Below are 17,423 nucleotides of genomic sequence, written 5' to 3'. Positions count from 1 at the left end.
CAGAGGCCAGCGCGGGCCATGGCGGCCAGGCGGGTCGGGGCTGGCTGCTGGCAGCGGGCGCTGTGGCTGGGCCGGCGGTGCCGCCTCTCGGGCGGAGGGAACAGCTACCGGTGAGAGACCGCCGGGAGGAAGGGAAGGAAGGGACGGGCGGCGGCGGCGGCGGCACCGAGGAAGAACCGACGGGCAGGCGGTGCTGGGAGTGTGGGCAGTGAGGCGGGAAAGGCTGCGCAGGCGCAGTGCGCGGTGCCCGGCGTGGTCGGGGCGGCGTGGAGGGAGGGAGGGAGCGCCTTTTGTGGGGCTTTTATCTGCTTTTAAACGCCTTTCCCGGGATCTTCCCTGGTTTGGGGCGGCTCGGAGCCTCCTCGGGAGAGAGATCGAGCGTTTAAGCGATTCCTAGAGCTGAGTCTCACGAAAAAGCGGATGAGCGCTTTATGGAGGCTGAGCAAGCTGGGGCTGTTGAGCCTGGAGAAGGGAATTTTGTATATAGACCCCAAAACTGAAGGGGGCCTGCCAAGAAGACAAAGACTTTTCATCAGGAATTGTAGTGATAGGAATAACAACGAATAATAAGTACAGATCGAAAAAGGAGAAGTTTAGATTAGATACTGGGAATAAATTTTTGATAGTAGGAGTGGTGAGGCACTGTCCCAGGTTGCTCAGCGAAGTTGTGGATGGCCCAGCCCTGTCAGTGTTCCAGGGCAGATCGGATGTGGAACAAGATCTTAAAGGTTCCTTCCAACACCTTCACATTCCACGATTTGGTGCAATGCAAAAGGTCCCACTTCACTGGGTAATCGTTGCTCATTTTTGGGATGGCAGAATCCTATTTAATCAGTTTGTGAGCCTTCCCAGGAGCAGCTGGAATCGTGCAGTGCACAGAGCTGCGGCTGCTCCTGAGCAGCCTCTCCCTCAGGGCCAAGGTCAGTGTGGAGGCTGAAGGCCAGGGCTGTAGGAAAGCTTTGCTGTTAGGTTGCTTCATGAACAAAATGAGTACAAGTATTTTGACATAAGCCTTAATTTGTGTTGAAAGCAGTAAAATGTGAACAGTGGTGAGCAAGGCTTGAGGCAGTGAGCACATAGCAGCTGCTCTGTGGTACTCGGCAAAGTGAGTCCATGGTCTGTGGTTTTGTGAGGAGCTTCTGCACCTCTGTAGAGACATCTGGGCATCTGCATCTCACCAGGGCTGCATCATTACTCTGGGTTTTCTCCTTCTGTGAACACTACTCATGTCTAAAGTTGTGGGGTTTTTTTTAAGTGCTTTTTTTAGCATGATCCTGTCTCTAAAACATAAAGAATCTTTTCTGATTTATGTGTGATTTTCTTTCTAAGATGCACTAGTTAACGAAAATGACTTTTAAAATGTTATAGCCCGATATTAAGTAATCACAGATTTTTTGTAATAAAATTTTTCATGTACAACCTGTTGTCTCTTGAAACAAGGGCCTTAAGAGAAGCGTCAAATATAAGTTTTGTGGCAATAATTTGGAGTTAATAACAGTGCAACATTGCCAGTAACTCTAATGCACTCCAGTTCCCTCTAATGTTTTAGTTAATTCTAACCTGTAGTATGGAATTTCACTACTCTACTTTTGCTGTTTTACTGTGACTGCCATAAATTCCAACCCCTGGTTGTTTATAGGAGCTCTTCAAGTAGTCCTGCTCTGGGGAAGACTGTGGACAATCCACAAGGTGAGATGTCTTCATTACTGGTTCCTTGCATATGTTCTTTGATCTCCAAAGAATACAGGAGATAAAGGTGATGTAAACACCCTCTTTGCCCTCCTTGGATTTTCTCTCTCCTGGTCTTCATTGTGCATAAATGTCCTGGATTATCTTGTTTCCTTACCTCATCACCCATCAGCTCCATGCTCCAAGAGCCTGAACTGAGTTGTGCAGCTCCATGAGCCTGTGTTAGACTGTGGTTTTAAAATCATTGTTTTAGTATTTTCTTCTGGATCACCTTAACTCATCAATTCTTGTAGAATATAGAATTGCTGGGATTGGAAAAGATCTCTGAGTTAGTGGAGTGCAGCTCTTAACCCAGTACTGCCAAGGCACCTCCAGACCACGTCCCCAAGTGCCACATGAACATTCTTAAATCCCTCCAGGGATGGTGACTCCACCACTCCCCTGTTCCAGTGCTTGACAAGCCTTTCAGTGAAGAGATTTTTTCCTGATATCCAATCCAAACTTCACCTGGTGCAACCTGAGGCCATTTGCACTTGTCCTGTCACTTGGGAGATGGATTGACCCCACCTTGCTACAACTTATGGGGTCAGAATTTTCTTTGGGCATCCCTTTGTTTCTAATGAACTTTTTAATATTGTTTCTCACAGTAACTCAAGAAGAAATTGTGCTCCCCCGAAGGAAAACATGGTGAGTGTTTACTTCTGGAATCTTGAAAAGAAAATCAGTGTTAGACAGCTAAATGTAGTCTGTCACCAAAACTGAAAAAGAAAATTGAGGTTCCTGTATTCCTTGATGCAGTGTCTCACTAGGGGTTTTCCTGCTGATTTGGAGTTCTCTGAATATTCTTGATTCTTACTCTCTGCAGATCATGCACACTGCATTCCTGACATTTCTTTTAAAAGCACTTAGAACAAGTGCATTTTTAAGCATGTTTCTGTTTCTTTGTAAAAGATCACGTTTGCTAAAGATCTGTAAAACCAAGTTCATTTGGGTGTTTGCATGTGAAAGTGTTTCTTCAGCAAGATAAGACTTGATTGTTGATAACTGAATAAATCCTTAGAAATCACACAACTGAACAAAACCTGTTTTGTTGGGAGCACTTAAGATGGAATTTCATGACAGCAAAAATTAAATTTATGGTCAAATGGTGTCAGCATGTAAACCTAAAGTAAGGCCGCCTTCACCTAAACACTTTCACTGGCCTTTCCTTATTTGCTTGAAACAGCAAAAGTCTTAAGGTTCCACAGGCACAGGAGTCCTGAGATACCTGTTTTGGTTTGGTTTATTTCTTCTTGCAAAGACATGTCTTGTAGAGCAACTTAATATATTTATCCCTTGGAAATGCTCTAGGAGCAGCATTCCAAGGAATTATTGTCTTGGAATGAATGTTTCTCCCCTAGAATATTTCTTTGATAATGTTATAAGGGCAGGGGTAATAGCTGTAAACACAGATGCTCTTCTGGTTTTCCTCAGAATCTTTTTTTTCCTAGGGTTGTTTAAGAACCAAGACCATTTTGCATTTTTTTTTGTTTGTGAGAAGTGATGTTTTGTTAGTGCAGCAGAAACATTATTTCCTAGAGCTGAAAATCCTTGTGGGTTAGGATAATCCTGTGCTGGTTCTCCAAGCAGTGTCATGCACAGCATTCCAAGTCTGCAGCTGGGAATTAACCCAACTCCTTTGTGCTTAGGGATAAGCTGGCCGTGCTGCAGACCTTGGCTTCTACTGTCAACAGGGTGAGTGCTTCTGTGGCCATGGGGATGGGTCAGGGGTCCCTTCTGTGCAACACCCTGGTGCTCAGGAGCCCTTTAATTTCTGCTTTGGCCATAAATGAGAGATGGAACTCTCACATCAGGGTTTTCCCTTTGGCTCAGGGTGTTTTGCTGTGTCCTTAAAGCCTCATTCATGTGCTGAGAGAGAGCTGCAGTGCTTTGTAAGGCTGTCACTGCCACGGGGAGCAAGCTCCTCCACGAGTTCCTTCCCAATCCAGAATGTCCTTCCCAATCTCAGTCCAGAAAAGCTTTAAAAAGTGCAAGGGGTGTCTGCTCTTGCTGGGCAAAACCTGGAAATGCTGTGATGCTGTTCTTAAATCCCATCTAACTTGAATTCTGGGAATTGAATCAAAACCTGCCAAGTCCCATCAGCTTCCCAAGACTCATTCATTTGGGGTCCTACTTTGCAGGGCACTCACTGCTTGATATATTATAGGCAGGACCCTTCTGTCACCATATTAGCCTGCAAGGGTGTGTGTAAAATGGAAACATTTTTGAAATTATTTCCAAACATTTTTTAAAATTATTTCCTATTTTTGAACAAGAGGAACTTCCATTAGTGATGGTTATGATGGAAGAATTCCTTGTGCCTTAAATTCCATGAGGCAGTGTGCTGTGGCTGTGCACATGACTATAAACTTCTCATTGCTGGGCTCTTCTTTCTACAGGATCCTACTGCTGCTCATTACATGTTCCAGGATGACCCTTTCCTGATGCCAAGAAATGCAGCTAATGCTGTAGGTATTTCCTTTCACTTCCTTGATAGCTTCCTACTGCCTTTGTCTGGGCTGTGAATGCTCCTACCCAATTGAAGCCTGGTTTTGATTACAAAAGAAAATGAGGTATCAGATTGCTTTCAGAATTTTCTTTCTAAAATGAGATGGTTTTGAGTTTGAGGTAGTAGTGCAGTATTTCAGATGTCTGAATTGTGTCCCTTGATTGAGTAACAAGGAAGTAGAATTCAATGGCATTTAAAGAATAGAGATTCTTATACTGGCATGAATGTTTATCTGGGATGTTGTCCCTGTGATTCTAGTAAGTTGAAAATTATGCCTGAGTTTAATTTGATCCTATCAGAATGTTCATTGTTAAATAAAATGTTTCTTCTAATTCTCAGCCTTGTAATCTGTGTTTTTCTCCATCTTGTTCTGTCTCATTTGTGTGCAGCGTCTGTATTCCTTGTCAAAGGAGTCTGGGAGAAATGCTGCAAAGTACATCATAAAGAACTTTCCTCAGTATTTTGACAAGACTTTTGCAGAGCCCAACGTACCAGTAAGCTTTTTGTTCTTTATTTTCATTGTGTTTGTGCTTTGTCACTGAAATCTACTGTTGGACTGGTCCAAAACTAAGATGAAAGGATAATTTTAAATACTGTTTTGCACAGTATGAACACAATACTGTATTTCCATTATGTTTTTGTAGTGGACATTTTTCAGTATCATATCAGGTTCTTGAGATAAAAGTAAGAAAAGCAGTGGGTTTTAGGTGTTCCTTCCTGGCACAAAGTGAGGGATGAGGATGTGTGTGGTCCTTCATCACCAAAAGCACTGCTGTTGTTAGGCTGCAAGCAGTGCATTGGGTGAAGAATAAAGGATATGTAGGGAAGGTTTGAGCTTGTGACCAACTTCCTCTGTTTGCTTTTAGTGCCTGATGCCCCAGACCCTCACCCCTCAGACTGAAGGAGTGAGCGAGGAGGCTCTGAGGGAGCGTATCCATCTCAGGATGGTGAAGGAGTCTGTGGACATGTTTGATCAGCTTCTGCAGGCAGGTATGTGGTCACCTGCCAGCTTCTGTGCTGGAGCTCTGCTTAAATTGGGCCAAAAATAATACTTCAGTAGCTGCCACAGGCGATGGAGACAATTGTGTGACTCTGTTGCTTCTTTCAGAACTGACTCTGTTCTGGTGAAGTGGAATTCTCTAGAATTGCTGGAGAATCTTAGCCACTGCTTGTCTGACATGTCACTTTGGTGATAAGGAGAACAATTGGCTTCCTGAAGAGAAAGCAGATTAAATGCTTCTGTTGATTTTGAATGTTTCATAGAAAGTGAAACATGCAGAGTGTTCTTCACAGTGAGATGTATCCTAGGAAGAGTTATGAAAAGCACTAGAAATTTCAGATGCTGTGTTGGGCTTGTGCTGCTTCACAGTTCTGGCTGAGAGCTGTCACTTCCTTCTACTTGATCAGGGAAACTCTATTCTTTCAGGAAAACTTGATCAGGAAAACTCTGCTCTTTCAGTGGCTTCAGTAGAAAAACATACTCTAGTTCAGTGTTGAAATTGTTCCCTGTGATGACTGGGTTTGTGGCAGTACTGGTGTCACAGCAAGGTTAGGGACTTGCTAGAGAATATATTTGTGTTGGAAGAGAGCAAAGTGGTGTTCAGAGGGTTTCTGATATGGCTGTAGAGTGATGAGCTCTTAACTTTCTCTGAATGTCATAAATTTTCATTTTCTAAAGGTACCCCTGTGTCTCTGGAGACCACAAACAGCCTTTTAGATTTGTTATGCTTCTATGGAGATGGTGAACCTACTCCTGAAAAAGAGCAGGAAGAAAAAGAGGATTTGGAAGAAGCAGGGGTATGGAAAACTTGTTGATCTCTATTTATTCATACATAGTTGGGAGTATATCGAGGTGACATCAAGATTTTTGTACTGTCTGCATGGGAGATGCCATGAGGTGGATCAGATGCAGTCAACATTCCCAGGACATATTTCTGTTACAAAAATCCATGACTGACCTAGTAGCAACAGTAGTTTGTGTAAAGCTCTTAATATGTTTAATAACATAAACAGTATTCTCAATCTAGCTGTTGCTTCCTGAATGTTATGATAGTAATTATTCTTATATAACACATTAAAAAGCACCTTTGTTCCATGCTGCTAAACTTCAGTTTTGTTAGCAAGTCATGGCATTTGATGTTAAATCATAATTTAACTCTGAGAAACTTCTTTTTGCACAAATCTCCCCAGGTGGATGCTTCAGAACAGAAAGCTCCAAAGAGACAATTTCGAAGAGGTTCACAGTCTGGCCCCAGATGGAGGTATAGAAAATGTTACCAATATTCCCATATTCCATGGGTTGTGCAGTTTTATTGTTGTTACAGAACACACCTAAGTCTTGTTAAATAAACCTGTGTTTCCTGATCTTTTAAAGTGTTCATGGAAATCTGGTAGGTGATTGTAGAGTAGCTTCAAGTGTCACAAGTGTGATATGTGAATGTCAGTCTTTGGGGGTACAGCCCTTATTTTGTTTTGCATGTTGAATCCTTCTCCTAAGAGTATCTTTTATTTGGTTCTTTAACATTTATTTTGTTCACTGGTTCTAGGGAGAACAACCATGCTGAAAGGATATTTAAGATAATGCCAGAGAGGAATGCACACTCCTATTGCTCAATGATCCGTGGCATGGTGAAGGTAAAGTCATTCTGCAGTGCTGGGGGATTTTTCCAGCTTTTCAGATCTCACATACTCAGAGATGGTTCATTTTTGTTTTTGCAGCATGAGGCTTATTCTAAAGCTTATGACATGTACATAGACTTGCTGAATGAAAGGCACAAGGGTGAGTGTCTCCTGGCTGTGCTTTGTGGTGTCCTGGGCAGAGGAAGCCCCTGTTGGGCACTGTTTGTTCATGGCAGTGATGATTGGCGCAGGGGTACGGACCTCAGCTGGATCATGGGAGCTGAATGCAAACTGGGAATTCCAGTGCAGTTGGCGTGTGGCTGGCTCTCTGGAGACAGGTTTGCATGAGACTTTGCCAGAAACTGAGCCATGCTAGAACAAACTGTTTCAAACTGTTTCCTGTAGGCTATGAATTGTCATTTAAAATGGATTATCTTACATTTTCCAGCTGATGTGCACACCTTCAATGCACTGATCAGAGCAGTCCCGTATCTAAAGGACAAATTCGTAGAAAGATGGGAATTAGCCAAGGTAAGGAGGGTAGAGCAAAAGAGGTGGGGAAGTGGTAACAGTGGGCTCTTTTACTAATAAGGATCTGCCTTATTAGTGAAATTTTGCAGTTGTTGGAAGACCAAAAGCAAGAACTTTGTCCCCAGATACTAATATCTGCTGTAAAGGAAGTACAGTAGTTTAAACAGTAGAGGTAACTATGGAGGAGTGGCAAATGTGAAAAACCCAACCTTGCCTTTGCAGAGTGATTTACCTTGTGAGAACATATCTGATCCAGGACCTGCCTGGACAGAAAGTAATTGGAGAAATTACTTATGGGAGATAAAATAAATGAACAATTTTAGATTAAAACTCTGAATTTCAATTCATGGTGTTGTGACAGAAATGGAATTTTGAGTTTTAATGACACTTCAGTAAGGAAAAGTATTATGTAACTATAAAAATGTTCCGTTATGTTCTAGAGACAATTCTGCAGAATTTATTCTGATGTAATGTAGCCTTGGGGTTTGGTCATTAAAAATTAGATAGTACTGATTAAATAATCAGTTAAAGCAGAATTGTTCACTTGAAGGGGGTAAGAAGGCTTAGGTTAAGGAAATGTATGTATAACCCACCTGAAAGCTGAACTGTGATCCATAATATGTGTAGCACTAAGAATTTGGGAATTTTGTTTTAAGGACTTCCTGACTCACATGGCTCAACAGAAAGTGCAACCAACTCTGCTAACTTTTAACTCTGTACTGAAGAGCCTGAGAAGATGTGGTGGTGTGGGCAGAGCTATGTCTTTATTTGTATTAAAGGAAATGGAAGCACTTGATATAGGTAAGAGAACCAGAGTATTTATTGTATGCAGTGATTATGATGAGCAGAGCAGTTAACACAGGAGTTCAGCACCACACAACATGGTGGCAATTTCCTGACTCCAGGGGAGATGTACTTCCCAAGCCAGCTCAGGTCTATAGATCTGCATCTCTACAGAAAAAAGCTTTTGATCTAGATGATGATTTTTTCCTTCCAAATAAGTATTTCAGAAACAGAAATATCTGCAGAATTGATGTCCTGTGGGCTGTGCTTTGCCCCAGTAACATGCTTGTTGATAGGCTAAAGATTCCATTTATGTGCAAAAGGGAAATAAGCTGTGAAGTATTTCTGATTTTAATTTAGAGCAGGGAAGCTTGGCTGCTCCCCCATAGAAATAGGGTGCTCCAACTGGTGGAACAGTGTTGGATATCCCCTCTCCCAGGTGTGTGTAGTGGGGTCTGGCCCAGCATTAGGGTGGGCAGGGAGGGATATTAGAGTACATTTATGCATGCTGCCTGCCTGGAGGAGCAGCCTGAAGTGGAGCAGTGGCACAGAGCTCACCAGGAGTGTGGCAGTGACTGCAGTGTTTCTCTTTCCAGAGCCCAGCCTGGCATCCTATGACCATCTGCTCTCCGTGTATTACAAAGGCGGTACGTGTGGCCATGAACGGGTGGCAGCTGCTCTGATGCTCTTCACCCGTGATGGGTGAAGGCAGTTCACTTATGGACTGAAAGACAACTTTTAATGGGTGTGATCTTAGTGTCCCCTGTGCTGCCTGATTCTGCTTGGGTGATAAAAAAGGATAACCTCATACAGGGAGCAAAAGCTGCTCAGTCACTGTGGAGGCTGGGTCTGACCACAGTGTGTGATTTCATGTTGTGCCACTCACAGGGAGTTTGTTTTCCTGCAGCAGTTCTTCTGTGCATTAGAGCTGGCATGAAAAACAGCTGTGTTAGAAACAGGAACCCAACTGTTTAAGATCCCATGCCCACAGACTTTTGGCTATAGGAAGAGAATAGGCAAAGTAGCCATAACTGCAGTCCTTGTGTTTCAAAAAATGTAAAGGAATTGCTCTGGAGTCTCTCTAGGTTTGGTTCTGGAGTTTGGGGGTTCGTTTAGTTTTGGTTTTGGTTTTCCCCTTTTTAAATTTTTGTTTGTTAATATAGAAATATAAAGTATATTTATATAATATACGTTAAAAATATATAAAGCATAAATACTTTGCTTTTTCTAGTGCAACTTTCTAACAGACAAACTTCCAGGCCTGCTTGATTTCTTGCTAGAAAGCACTTCTATCTTTCTCAATCTGCCCTCCTGATGTGGAAATCTACATTAGCAGGGCAAATTTTAGAGCAAATTAAATTGCAGCTGGTGTGGAGCACCACAGAAATTTACATTTGTTTAAAATTATGTTGCTTGTTCCCAATTTTGTAGTGTATTTGCAGACTGATGCTCTTCACAAGGAAGTGCTTGGCACAACTGAGATGTGATGTTGTTTGTCTCTTTGTCCCACAGTTGAAGCTCAGTCATCAGACATCATCTCTGAGGTGTTAAATGAGGTTGAAAAGCGAAGTTTCACTGCTCAGGACCCTGATGATGGTAAGGATTTCAAGCTTGGTTGAAAAGGTACCTGTGAATGTCAGGTAGTTTTACTAGGCCAGGATAAATGCATGCAGCTTGCTTCTCTCAGGCCCTGCTGATATTTCTGGAGACAAAGGGCAGATTCCAGTGTTGGGAATTGTGCTGTGCATTGCTGCACTGGCTTCTGTGTGAAAGTAGGTGTGTAGTTTGTGTCAAATGAGCATTTTAAGTCCATGTGATAAAATATCATGAAAGTTTCATGAAATGATGCACATCAGGTGAATGGCAGGTTTTTGTTATAAGATTTGTGGTTGAGTTTTCCTATTTTAGTTCTTCCTAATCCTGTTGAGAAAATTTCATTAAATACAACTTCATGGGAAACTGGAGTGTGGGTCTGTAGGAGGGGAATATCCTGAACATCCCATGTGTTCCTGGCTCTTTCTGCCATTTGTATGTACACGGCTTTGCCCTGGGAAGTTCATAAATCTTTCTGTAGGTTTGGAGGCAGATGCAGCTTCCATCAAGAGGGGTTTGGCAAAGAAAGATCTCTAAACAACATGGTGTTAATGGAGTGTTGAAAGCCATTCTTCATCAGCTTTCTTCTTTGTCTTTGGAAGGATTCCTGGAAATAGCCAGAATGTTGTACCCTGCTTCCTTTGCTTCTGTCCTGCTAGATGTGTAAAATTGTTTCTTTCTGTGCTCTAAGTTGTTGCTAGAAGTGTATAAAAATCCCCACCCAACTCATGCCATGCCAAAGACTACAGGGAAAGCAAAGAGCTCTGCTATATTGTCAAACTGAGCTGCAGACTGGGTTTCTAATTGAACATACCTCATGGAGGGAGGGAGGGTTAATGAGTGGTTTGTGTCTCCTTGGAAGCTTGAAGCTAACAGACTTTTGTTTGCTCCCTTTCAGCCAACTTCTTTAACACGGCCATGCAAGTGGTAAGTGCCTCTTCCTTGCCATCAGAATTCCTTTGAGCCCCTCCAGCTGTTGGAGAATTGCCTGTGAGTTTGCATCCTGTCACACAAGGTTTAGCTTTCAGTATCTCCCATTTTTATCTGTGCTCATCACCTCCTCCTTTCTGCCATAATTCTGCAGTTCTTTGCTTGACCCCTCCCTAACTGGTGTTTGCATGCCTGTGATATGTGCATGTACCTCTGTGACTCTTGTGAGTTCCATTTGGTAACAGCTCCCACATCTGGTGTATTGCAGTGCTGTGATCTCAAGGATATCAAGCTTGCCTATCAGTTAAATAGGGCCCTGGAGAAGGGAGACAACTGGAAATTCCTGGATGTGGATCGGTCAAACAGCTACTGGTGAGTGAAGGGAGGTTGTATTCAGCATTGTCTGCTGCAGTCAGCTTCAGTACAAACTGGGATTCAGACATTGAGCACCAGCTGTTATTGTGTGTCCAGTTTGGGAATTAGATCTTTCATAAGAGCAGGGATTGCTAAGGATTTATTTTCAGTTTGTGGCCTGTGAACTGAAATCCAGTGTCATGGAGCATCGGTTTATCTCAACACCCATCCAACAGCTAGAACAACCAGTTGTGGGTTCTGCCATTCTGTTGTGTACCCTGCATGGCAGCTTTGGAGGTAACACCAAACAGCAAATTTTCTTTGTGTAGGGATGTTTTCCTAGTCAGTGCACTGGATCAAGGACTCAGGCTCGTCTTGCAAACTTGCATAAGTAACAAGGTTAATTTAGTTCAGTTCTTATATCCAAAAGCTGCATTTGAAACAGATTCAGGTACCTTAAAACTGGAATCAGGCAGGAAGATTTTTAATCTTTAATGCTTTTTAAATATATTTTAAAACAGAGTGGTCTGATTAGTTCTGCCAATAATCTAGTGTCAGCATTGACCTGTTGTAAGAAACACTGCTGCTTTTCTGATGGCATGGAGTGTGGCAACCAGTGAAATGTCCTTGATGTGCAAAATCTGATCAGCACACCATCATTTGCTGGTACTTTCATGGTTTGCTTGATCTAGTCATCACTGAATTAGGATGGTTTTTTCTCTCTAGGTCGAAATTCTTTTCATTGTTGTGCATGATGGAGCAAATTGAGGTGGTGTTGAAGTGGTACAAAGAAATGTCACCTTCAGTAAGTGTGCACCATGGTAAGAGCTGCAGAGCTTTTCCGTGGAGAAATGGAGCAGTCACAGGTGACTGAAATTATTTTCTTCCTTCATCAGCTCTTCTATCCATCTCCTAAAAATATATTGGACCTCCTTCAAGCACTGGATGCAGCCAACCAGTTGGAAGTGATCCCTTCAGTGTGGGAAGGTCAGTGGTGGCCACACGGCTTCACAGTTTGTCTGACAAATGCCAGGAGCAGTGCAAAGTTGGAGCTAGTGCAAAGCCTGGAAACTTCCCATTGCTTGGAGTAGCCATGATAAGGTGCAGTGCTTGCCTGTGGTATTGAATTACCTGAACCCTCTGCAGATCCTTGGATAAGATTTCATTTAGCTCCCCAAAAAATGAAAATGAGTCACTCCTTAGTCCTCAGCAGATGGTGGTGGAGGGTTCTGGCTGTGGGGGGCTGTGGGCCTCAGTGTCCAGCTGCAGTTCAGGTCCATGTTCCACTGAGGGCTGGTAACTGATGCTACAGACAGTGCTCTGTGTGATGTTCCCTCCCTGGTCTGTGACAGGGTCACCACCACCACCAGGCTGGTCAGTGCAGGCACCTTGAGGGCCATTATCAAGGGGAGTGGTTGGGCTGTCACCCAGAAATCCTGAGCCCAGCAGGGAAGGGAAGAAGGAATCAGATTCGTTTGTGTATTTGGTGCACAGCATCTGATAATGAGGGGAAAGAAGGGGAACTGAATGTGCCCTACTCAATCACAGAGAATGGTTCTGCCTTGTTAAATTGTGCTGAGCATGTTGCCAGGATTTGGGAATGGGGTTCTGGTCACACCTACCAACTGCTGCCTCTCTCTAAACAGATGTGAAACAGCTGGGGTTCAGCAGGAGACAAGAGCTGTTGGAGGAGTTCTTGTCTCTGATGAGCAGGGAGCAGCACCCCAGTGAGGTAAGGAAGCTGATAACTCCTATCAACAGCTTGAGCCCCCACACAGCCACCTGCTGGCTGCTCCCCTGTGAGGTGGTGGGGGGAGAAGTGTACCCCCCATTCCTCCTTTCCCCAGCTTTATCTGCTCAGCATGACATCCTGTGGTCTGAAATATCCCTTGGGCATTTAGGGTGTCCCAGAGGTGTCCCCTCCCAACTCCTTGTTGTGCCACACACCTTGTGCACCCCCAGCCCACTCCCTGCTGGGGGAGCCTTGATGCTCTTCAAGCACTGCCCAGCAATAACAAAAATATCCCTGTGCCATCCACATACTTTCCATCTTAAATACAAAACACAGCCCCATAGTAAGAAAGAGGAAAGTAAAGAGATTTCACTCTATCCCAGCCAGAATCAGCACAGAAGCTCAGCAGAGAGTAGTGGTGTCTCCCCAGCTGTAGGTAAATGCTGTATCCCTGGTCAGTCCTGGAGATCCAGTTCCAGTGCATCTGCCACTGCAGATTTCCAGATCCATGTGAGCTTATCCAGGCCTGCTAAACCACTTGGATTGTCTTCAACCTATAAAGAAACCTCAGATTAGCAGGGCAGGATCCCTTCTTACCAGGGTTTGGAGAAGTAATGCAGCCCAAGCAGCCACATCTCTGGGGAAGCACATGGCAGAGTCCAGGGATGTTGCCAAGGATTTCATTGCAGTAATTGCTTTCTCAAGCTGAAGGTGTTGAAGGTGAATACAGCTGTCCCTGCAAAGCCACCTTGGAGCTTGCCTAGTGGGGACAGCCATCCTGACAGAAGGGACAGATTTGTCTCCCAGTGTAACAACTGTTAATTCACAAATTTAAATCACATGCAGAGCAAACCTATAGGAGCTGCAGGAGAAATTGCCCTGAAAAGCTTCTGTTAATTTCAGAGGTTTTGTTGTTCACAGCACAATGTTTTCACAGATTCAGCTGGCCTTTGCCAAGTGTGCTGAAGAAATCAAAGCTGTCCATGAGCCTGCTGGGCCGGGGCAGGTCCCGCTGGAGTGGACAGGGAGTGCTCTGGGCCATGTTGTGGTGCTGTTCTCCAGGGCTGGGAGAACCCAGGATGCCTGGTACGTGTGGGCTCTGACACTGCAGCTCAAGGCTTAATCACAAAATGCAAAAGCTAATGACCTGTGCCTTGGAATGCCAGTGCAGACAAAGGGAGGGGATAAAGCCTGCAGGGAATGTGATGGGGTTTTTTTTCCTTGTTATTGTTCCTTCTTGACACTAAGTTACAGTTGTCTGTGTTAAAAATGGTTTAGAAACTAATGTAGTAACTGGTGTATAGAGCTTTGTACAGCTGCTTATGGCAAGGTGTGGTCTGACAAATCACTGCCCTGAGCACTGCTGAGTGCCAACAAGTTGCCATTTTTGATTTTTAGAACTCTTTAGAATTCAAATTGATAAAGAGATTAATTAGTTTAATTAAATTTTAATTAGCAGCAGTCCTAATTAAAACTCTAAACAGGCTTTTTTTAGAACTCTGATAGCTAGAATTTACTGTCCTACATGCTCTAAACTTGAAATACAGGTTAAAATATCTAGCCTCTGATATAAGGTTCTGAGCTATTTTCTGTTAAATACAGGTGTACAGTGATTCATTTGAAACAAAGAAATAGCAACAGAGGAGTCTTTAAAATATTAAAAATGGGTAGTATTTTTAAAGCAAATTGCCAGCAGCTACACTTACCATTTTCTGCAGAGTTGAAGAAACTTTGTGTTAAACTAATCAGTGCAGTTAGCTGGTACAGATTGCATTTGCAAGGATACAGCATGAGATCCATGGGGAAGATTGTTTCATGAATTTGAGCTTACCTGTGTTTCAGTGGAGGCTCATCCAAGAGGCTGAATATCTGTCTGTTCCTGTGGTGTGTGGTTTTAAAATGACTTTTGTTTTCTTTTGAACAGGAACATGCTGGAGCATTTCCAGAAAATCAACAGGATTCCCACGTAAGTATCTTTAGGTTCTCCAGTTACTGAGTCTCCCCTTTGGCTGAGATCCTGAATTTCTGTTCAGGGATGAAGGAATAGTTTGGGATGGAAGGGACTTTTAGAGGTCAGGTAGTCCAACCTCCAGTTGTAACTGACAGTAAAGGTCCATTTATTTCCAGAACATGAATGTGTGTCTGTCTGTGAGCATGGCTGTGTGTTCATCCAGTGGAAATATTCCAAGAGCTTTCTGTCTTGGAATATGTTTCAAACATGTTGAAAGTGCAAAGTGGGAGGGAGTGAAGCAGTTGGTGTCTGAAGCTCTGGGCCATGGACAGCAGCAGTGCAAATCAGTCTGAGCAGGACTCACAAACATCTGGTTTCCCACATGCTCAGAAATATTCCAGTATGCCCTTAACCAAGCACAGGTGTTTCAGAGGTGCCTGATTTCTGAAGACAAGTTTATCAAGTCAAATGCTAAATCTGAGGTGGTTCCCTGTTAGGCTACACCAGCTTGCTTGTCTTGGGATTCTGGAGGAGGGAATTGTTTCAAGTAGAACACAACTTGTAAGGAATAGTAATGGGTTTTGGTTGGGTGTGGGGTTTATTTAAATAAAGTTGGAGCTTGCCCCAGTGAACACCATGAGGGTGTGTGGTACCAAAGCTACACACCTAGTGGCACTCTGTGCCTGCTCTCTTCTGCTGGGACAGAAGTTCCCAAACTTCCCACAGAGCCTTCCCTCTGTACCAGAGGTGAAGTTCCTGGCAGGAGCAGAGAGATGAACTGGTAGATGTGAAAATGTCACCTTCTCTCCCTCTCTAAAGCATGGGCTGTAAATTAATGGGCACCTCTCCTGTGACCCTGACAACAGTCCCCTTTTGCCTTTGCAGTGACAAAGTGATGGATGAGTTCCTGAACTGTGCTAAGCAAACCAATTGCCCAGATGAGGCAATTAAGATGGTAAAGCTGGCAGCATCCCTTGGGCTTCCCTTATCTCAAAGGCTGAAAAGCAGAACGGAGGAGGAATTTGAACTCTCTGAAACACAGAAGTAAGTTGGACTGTATCATGTTCCTGATGAAGGGGTACATAGACAGGGTCTTGGAGGGGCAGTGCCTTTGGAAAGGCTTGGAAAAGCTTCTCTGACAAGGGAGCAGACAACTGGCTTTGGTGTGTTGACTCCAGGACTGAAATGGCCCCTCAGTTTTTGGTTCCATGCTATATCCATCCCACCTAGGAGGGAATTTTCCATGGTGGGGTTAGCCTTACCCACTGCTCAGTCCTGCTCTTGCCTTCCTTTCCTGGAATCTTTTCCTAGCTGGGTCTGGCTGCCTGAAGGCACTGCTGCAGCCCAGTAAAAGCAGGGGGCTGGTACAGGTACAGCCCTGCATGTGGCTGCCACGTTCTGGGGCTTGTGCTCACCTCTCACTGCTGTAGCCAAGCCCAAAGATCCTCAGATGGTGATCAGGGCTTGAGGGACCAGAGTTTGGAGCCAGATGTCCTCCAAGGGAATAAATACAAGCCCAGCACCCCTGACAGCTGGCTCAGCACTTGGAGGGGAGCTGAAGGTGTTGGCTTTCCCAAGAGGATGTGCTTCCATCAAATGCTTGGTGTCCTTTTGAGGACAGTAGGTATTAGACAGCCCATAATGTTCTCTGTGTTTGCCTGGTGTTTGGGGATCTCTTTTCAAGCACAAGTCACACAGGTGACTGATGACTGATCTGTTTGACATCACAGGAAGGCACTGGAGAGCATCAAGTGGGATGGTGACAGCAGCGACAGTGACAGTAGTGACAGTGACAGTAGTGACAGTGACCGTGAGTAGCTGTCCCTCTTCCTCTTGGGAAAACTGGCAACAACTGTTGCCATGATACCAGGAGGCTTTGGAAGGAGTGCAATTGCTGAAGGAATGGCCTCTGGGAGCTGCTGCAGCACTGATGAACGCTCTGAGTGCTCTGACACGGGACCTGCTTGGCAAGACACCGTCCTCACGTGCCAGCTGGAAGCTGTTAAATCTGCTTGGTAATGTGGGACACAGCGTGGGCTGCCCCAGCTCTCCTCCCCAGCACTCCTGATAAACAGCATCACTGAGGCTGGAGGGCTGCAGGGAGAGGGGTGCTGTGCACCCTGGAGGCTGCTCAGGCAGGCACAAGGCTTCCACAGCTCCAGCAAGATTTTCTCGTGGGCCTCCTGTCACTCGACCCTGCACCAGCTGTAACTCCTTTCCATCTAACTTTGCTGAACTACTTAAATACCAGGACTACTCTGTATATAAACCCTGAAGTAATGCAATACTCAGCACCTGTGGTGTTATTCCTCATCCTTTTGGTGTTTTGGGACGGGTGTTGGAGTCTGGATGTTAAATTATACTTTGTACAGCTGGAAACTGTCTCTAATAAATGGCTGACCTTAAAGCTGGCTGTATTCTGATAATCCTTGAGCAAAAACTGGTTGAACCAAAGTTTACCTTTCTGGTAGAAATACCTGGTGTTCTAGAACTACAGCAGAGCAGCTCTGACAAGAAACCTACCAGGGCAGGCTCTGCTCTTACACTAGTTTTGTACATATCCTGTACTCAAACATGGGTTCATTTTTTTTAATGCTATACAAATTAATAAATTACATCAGTGAATTCTTGCTTCTTGAAAGAAGTAAATTCGATTTTTAACTCTTCAGGTCATGGAGAAAGACTGAGCTTTG

The 17,423-nt window shown here is 44.1% G+C and overlaps 1 protein-coding gene and 1 non-coding gene across 2 annotated transcripts; both read left to right on the top strand.

Moving 5' to 3' along the window:
• Nucleotides 1-18: 18 nt before the first annotated feature.
• On the top strand, nucleotides 19-17,125 carry PTCD3 (pentatricopeptide repeat domain 3). Its single transcript, XM_058803469.1, has 24 exons — nucleotides 19-110; nucleotides 1,640-1,689; nucleotides 2,337-2,376; nucleotides 3,378-3,423; nucleotides 4,128-4,196; nucleotides 4,627-4,731; nucleotides 5,104-5,227; nucleotides 5,916-6,034; nucleotides 6,428-6,498; nucleotides 6,784-6,871; nucleotides 6,956-7,016; nucleotides 7,305-7,387; nucleotides 8,044-8,188; nucleotides 8,767-8,817; nucleotides 9,683-9,766; nucleotides 10,662-10,690; nucleotides 10,962-11,065; nucleotides 11,774-11,852; nucleotides 11,944-12,034; nucleotides 12,694-12,779; nucleotides 13,717-13,865; nucleotides 14,704-14,745; nucleotides 15,616-15,774; nucleotides 16,461-17,125. The coding sequence occupies exons 1-24, from the start codon at nucleotides 19-21 to the stop codon at nucleotides 16,546-16,548; spliced, it is 2,055 nt and encodes a 684-aa protein (XP_058659452.1). The 3' UTR covers nucleotides 16,549-17,125.
• On the top strand, nucleotides 7,086-7,227 carry LOC131557338 (small nucleolar RNA SNORD94). The gene has a single exon (XR_009274735.1). It is a non-coding gene; the product is annotated as a small nucleolar RNA SNORD94 (small nucleolar RNA).
• Nucleotides 17,126-17,423: the final 298 nt, after the last annotated feature.

The sequence above is a fragment of the Ammospiza caudacuta genome, chromosome 4 (assembly GCF_027887145.1).
Source record: "Ammospiza caudacuta isolate bAmmCau1 chromosome 4, bAmmCau1.pri, whole genome shotgun sequence".
Lineage (NCBI taxonomy): Eukaryota > Metazoa > Chordata > Aves > Passeriformes > Passerellidae > Ammospiza > Ammospiza caudacuta.
The sequence above is the reverse complement of the archived record's forward strand: the minus strand, read 5'-3'. Positions and strand labels throughout refer to the sequence as shown.

Coding starts and splice junctions, on each gene's coding strand:
- PTCD3 (XM_058803469.1), top strand. CDS start 19: ATGGCGGCCAGGCGGGTCGGGGCTGGCTGCTGGCAGCGGGCGCTGTGG. Junction 7,017..7,304: donor GCTGAATGAAAGGCACAAGG/GTGAGTGTCTCC, acceptor TACATTTTCCAG/CTGATGTGCACACCTTCAAT. Junction 11,066..11,773: donor GATCGGTCAAACAGCTACTG/GTGAGTGAAGGG, acceptor TTTTCTCTCTAG/GTCGAAATTCTTTTCATTGT.